Source organism: Capricornis sumatraensis, chromosome 20 (genome assembly GCF_032405125.1).
Source record: "Capricornis sumatraensis isolate serow.1 chromosome 20, serow.2, whole genome shotgun sequence".
Classification (NCBI taxonomy): Eukaryota; Metazoa; Chordata; class Mammalia; order Artiodactyla; family Bovidae; genus Capricornis; species Capricornis sumatraensis.
The window spans coordinates 50792145-50797511 of NC_091088.1; the positions used below are offsets into that span (position 1 = coordinate 50792145).

Here is a 5367-nt window from a genome sequence, read left to right on the forward strand (position 1 = left end):
TTGCCAGGAGAAATATCAATGACCTCAGATATGCAGATGACACCACCCTTATGGCAGAAAGTGAAGAGGAACTAAAAAGCCTCTTGATGAAAGTGAAAGAGGAGAGTGAAAAAGTTGGCTTAAAGCTCAACATTCAGAAAACGAAGATCATGGCATCTGGTCCCATCACTTCATGGGAAATAGATGGGGAAACAGTGGAAACCGTGTCAGACTTTATTTTTGGGGGCTCCAAAATCACTGCAGATGGTGACTGCAGCCATGAAATTAAAAGACAGTTACTCCTTGGAAGAAAAGTTATGACCAACCTAGATAGCATATTCAAAAGCAGAGACATTACTTTGCCAACAAAGTTCCGTCTAGTCAAGGCTATGGTTTTTCCTGTGGTCATGTATGGATGTGAGAGTTGGACTGTGAAGAAAGCTGAGCGCTGCAGAATTGATGCTTTTGAATTGTGGTGTTGGAGAAGACTCTTGAGAGTCCCTTGGACTGCAAGGAGATCCAACCAGTCCATCCTAAAGGAAATCAGTCCTGGGTGTTCATTGGAAGGACTGATGCTAAAGCTGAAACTCCAATATTTTGGCCACCTGATATGAAGAACTGACTCATTGGGAAAGACCCTCATGCTGGGAAAGACTGAAGGCAGGAGAAGGGGAGAACAGAGGATGAGATGGTTGAATGGCATCACTTACTCAATGGACATGAGTTTAAGTAAACTCCGGGAGTTGGCAATGGACAGAGAGGCCTGGCGTACTGCAGTCCATGGGGTCACAAAGAGTCAGACACAACTGAGTGACTGAACTGAACTGATATGTATATCAGTATGGACTGATACATATTACTTTATACTTTGGGTTATCATCTAATTCTCTTTTATTTATTTTGTCTTCAAACTGTTTCCAGTTTGGCCATTGGGAGCTTCTCAGACTTTGCTTCTAGATTTTTTAAGGACTGTCTCAAATTGTTTGTCCCAACAAACTGCTTTGGTAGCGTGGAAGGTTGAATTTGTCTCTTGAGAGAGTTTGCACACATGCACTGCCCCCTGTGTTGGACCCAGCCCTCTTGGTGGACCCATCCCTCTGGGTGGACCTCAGGGCCTCCGCCCCAGGAGATAAACTCTACAACACCACACTACTCCCTGATGCCTCTGGATAGACTGCAGTCCAAACATCTCTTGAGACCAGGTTCACAGATGGAGGAGGGTGGGACAGCCAGGAGAAGGGGAAAGACTGGAGCCACTAGGGGTCTAGGACATAGGAACTTTCTCTCTTGAATATTTGAAAAAAGCTGGTGGCATGATTCAAAATTACAGAATTACCAGCCCCTGAAAAAAACCCACATGGACTTAAGTCCTGAGAGTTCCCGGATTGGAATGATTCAGAGCCCAAGGCTACTGTCCACCAGTCATCAGGGCCCTGTCTAGAGACATTTGGGGGCTTCAGTAAGATGTTAAGATATTCAGGGGCTTCAATAAGGCCCAGTGTGGCATTCTTATCTCCAGGACTTAAATTTGGGGAAAAAAGGAAGGATTCTGGATGAACTTTTTTCTACCTGACGGTGGTTTAGAGCTGTCCTTGGCCCTCCTGTAATTCTATCTGCTCAGTCTGAGAGAGTGCTGCCCTTGAAACCAGGATGGGCTGGCGGATGGATGTTCAGAAAAACAGATGATGTTGGGCTGGGGCAACAAAGCACTTGGCTCCAAATGGAGTCAGAAATGTCAGCTCCACTTGGTCTTTGACAAAGATATCCCCACATATTCTCCAGGACCTCTGCTCTCAGAGTAGGAAAGGCTTCGCACAGTAAACACCCCAAGGACCTAGGGAGCCATCTGTGCCCAGCTGTATGACCAAAGGCCTTTGGTCCTCCTGGGAGGGGCATGGGCTGGGCTCAGGAAGCTTGTGGTTTATAAAGCAACAGAAACCCTGCCCTGAGCAGAACACTCCAGCTGCCGCCACAATGAAGGGAGCACTGCTTGTGCTGGCCTTGCTGGTGACCAGAGAGCTGACCTTTGAGACTCGTGAGGGTAGGAAGGAGGCTCTGGATGGCCCTCCTGATCTTTGCCTGGTGCTGTCTCACTGCATCCTTCCCAGTCCTGTCCAAGCCACTTCAAGGGGCAGATTCTGAGGGCGGCTGGCAGATCAGTGCCCAGGAGTCTGGCACAAACTCCCTGAGGCTTTCAGTCTTTGAATGGAGGGGGTGGTGTGGAGCCAGATGGGTCATTATCTGCACACACCCTGGGGGATAGTTTGTTTAGGGTAATGGTGCTCTTTGGAAGGGAGGAAGTAGGGTGGTATACCTGCAGGTGGTGGTCAAGGGAGGAGGGATTTCCAGGCCTAGCTCCTCTTGCTGGTCCCTCTGCTGGGAGTGCCTCATAGGGAAGGTTTTCTGTCTGGGATGTAAGCAGTCCTGGGAGAGGGGGGTCCCTCTGGGAGGTGAGTCAAGCTTTGGATGAGTGAGTTCCTATCAGATGGTGGGAAACAGGAATCTTCTACCTTGGTTATTTTTGTGACAAGGTGTTTTCTGTTGTGCTTTCAGCCGAAGCCTGCCCTATTTTTTATGGAGTCCTTACCACTGTATCCCTTGCATTACCACCACTATTTTTGAACGAAACCCTCGATTTGGTTGAAGCTACTGATGCAGAAAAAGTAGCACTAGAAAAAACCAAGGATTGCTTCACTGAGAACGGACTTGTGAACAGGTTGAATCATCTGAGAATCACGGTAATCTACTGTCCCCTAACCCTCACTCTGAGAACTCGTATGCATAGTGCAATATGCCACATGGTAAGAGATTATGCAGTCTTGGGATGTGTGACAGACAAGAGCTATTAACAGAGAACTACATAAGCCTTTGGTCCACCCTACAGCACCTGTAATGGGCCTTCCCAGTGGCTCATTGTTGAAGAATCCACATGCAACGCAGGAGACATGGGTTCCATCTCTGGGTCGTTTAGATGCCCTGGAGTAGGGAATGGCAACCCATTCCAGTATTCTTGCCCAGAAAATCCCATGGACAGAGGAGCCTGGCAGATTGCAAAGAGTCAGACTGAAACGACTGAGCTCTTGCGCCCCCACAGCACCTATAATATGCAAGCGCAGTCTGCCTGCACATCCAGCCTCTTGTTACTGAATATGTCTGTATCATGCCAATAGGGTCACAGAGAGAGGACTAATATCAGTGCAATGGGCCAAGTGTGTTGATTCGTGTGTGTGTGTGTGTGTGTGTGTTTCCTTCGGTTTGGGAGCCAGCATTGGAGGAGTAGAATTTTAACCTTTGGCAGGAAAGGAAGCATTCAGCTCACACACGTGTCGTTTTGTCAGCTCTATTTTGGTGTAGGTAATTTACTCCCTAAGTCATGCCCAACTCTTTGCAATCCCATGGACTCTCGCCTCCCAGGTTCCTGTGTCTATGGGATTCTCCAGGCAAGAATCCTGAAATGGGTTGCTATTTCTTTTTCCAGCAGATCTTCCCAACCCAGGGATCAAACCCATGTCTCCTGCTTGGCAGGCAGATTCTTCACCACTGAGCCATCTAGGAAGCCCCAGCTCTATTTTAGGAATATTGAAAAGGAGCCCCTGCCTTTAGAGTCTCTTTTCAGCATGGGACTCCCTGGCTTTGTGAAGTTTCTGGCCTGTGATCCTATCACCTCTTTTTATTCCCACTCTGTTGGCCATTGCTTGGGCTGAGAGCCCCATTTCCACTGACATAGGCTCCATGTCTACAAGCCTGATTTTCCACTGTGGTGTTTCGGTGCCTGGCTCCTGAGGAGGCTTCTAGGTACCTGTGACTGCTCGCTTGAGCTAGCAAGGTATCTACTGATGGCCAATCTTTTCTTTCTTGTTCTTGTCAGACAGTACTGGAGACTGTGAATAGTCTGTCTCTGCATATTTTTCTGTAATGAAGTGTTTAAAATGAGAAGGTTGCCATGAGCAGAGTTTCAATCATTAATAGAAGCTCACAGGATACACGGGGGTGTTTATGACACCTGCATGCACGTTCTGTCCACGCAGCACTCCTGACAGAAGAGGCTCAAGGTGCAGGAGATGTAGCCCAAACCCAGACTCCAGCACCTTGCTCCTCCCTCAGGACCAGTCCCAGCTGTGCCCTGCTGACCCGTATCATCTCCTCCCCTTCCTGACATGGCTGGTGGCTTTGTCTCCCTCCTGATGCCTGTGTCTCGCCTGTCAGGGAGCCATCCTCCCTCTGGTGCCTGCTGGCAGCCTCTTCTCCAGTGGTGGGTCTGTGGGCGGAGGTTCTTGCTGGGGATGGGGCTGAATCCCTGAGGGTGAGGCGTGAGGTGATCCTGGGGAGATGGGATAGCCCGGGTATGGGCTCATATCCTGTCCCTACTCCTCCCTTCCAGCTTTCCGTCATCTTCAGTAAAGATTGCACTGGCTATAAGCTGTCCTCGGTGGTGAACACTGGTTTAGGATTAGGTCTCAGTCTGACGTCTTTGCTGAGATAATCTTTGCCAGAGATGCCAGCCTGCACTCGTGCTTCCTACACTGTTTTCCTTCTCATCTGAAGCTGGAATCCAGACAGCTGGCCCACCTGATGTGGTCTGTATCAGTCTGACTCTAATAAAATAACTGCAGCATTGCTCAGTGTGCCCAGTGTGTGTGTTTGTGCTGTGGGGAGGATGTGAGCCAGGAGGTCTTGGGAGATGGTGAGAAGTGACACATGTGATCATTGAGAGCATGGGGACCAGAGTCAGACAGAACAAAGTAAACCCAGGCCCTGTTGCTGACAAGCTGTGGGACCATAGGCAACTTTGCTGCAACTCTATCAAGTCATTCTGTCATCTGTTGAATGGGGATTGTGCATCAACATTAAGCAAAATAACATGTACACAACCCCCCTGCTTCGGCAGCCTGGAAGAATTCAAGTGTTGTCCATGGCCACAGATAGCATGTCTCCCACTCTGACCTTTAGCACAGTGGCAGAGCCTCTAATCCTTTAACTGTCCCTCTGGTTATTGACAGGTGTCTCAGGCAAAGACTGAGCAGCTTCATTACAGGTCCCTTCTCCCTCCCAGTGGAATTTGCTATTTTCTACATCTTAGGTGGGTGACTTCTGAGGAGCCAGCATTTCTTCAGGAACACTTAGTACCACTGGTGTTTTTGGTCCTGCCATGGGGATCAGGACCCCCTTGAAGTGTTGAACCAGGAAGAAGGGAGTAGATGGAAGAAGCTACCCCAGTGGGAATGTTGTTACCGTGGAAACATCTCATGCTGTGAGTGTGAACTGCAGAATGTGCCACATAGGATCACGTCCTGAACCCTCCAGGCTACTTCTAAGAGCATGAATGGGTAGTTGCATTACCATAGGAAATTCGTTAGGCTCCAAGAAAGGGCCTAGGTTTTGTCTGTT

General features: G+C 48.8%; 1 protein-coding gene across 1 annotated transcript; it reads left to right on the plus strand.

Annotated features, from left to right (window-relative positions):
- Window positions 1–1953: 1953 nt before the first annotated feature.
- On the plus strand, window positions 1954–4462 carry LOC138096780 (major allergen I polypeptide chain 2-like). The gene is made up of 3 exons (XM_068993048.1): window positions 1954–2020; window positions 2533–2780; window positions 4361–4462. Exons 1-3 carry the CDS (start codon window positions 1954–1956, stop codon window positions 4460–4462), a joined length of 417 nt encoding a protein of 138 aa, XP_068849149.1.
- Window positions 4463–5367: the final 905 nt, after the last annotated feature.

Coding starts and splice junctions, on each gene's coding strand:
- LOC138096780 (XM_068993048.1), top strand. CDS start 1,954: ATGAAGGGAGCACTGCTTGTGCTGGCCTTGCTGGTGACCAGAGAGCTG. Junction 2,021..2,532: donor GACCTTTGAGACTCGTGAGG/GTAGGAAGGAGG, acceptor TTGTGCTTTCAG/CCGAAGCCTGCCCTATTTTT. Junction 2,781..4,360: donor ATAGTGCAATATGCCACATG/GTAAGAGATTAT, acceptor CCTCCCTTCCAG/CTTTCCGTCATCTTCAGTAA.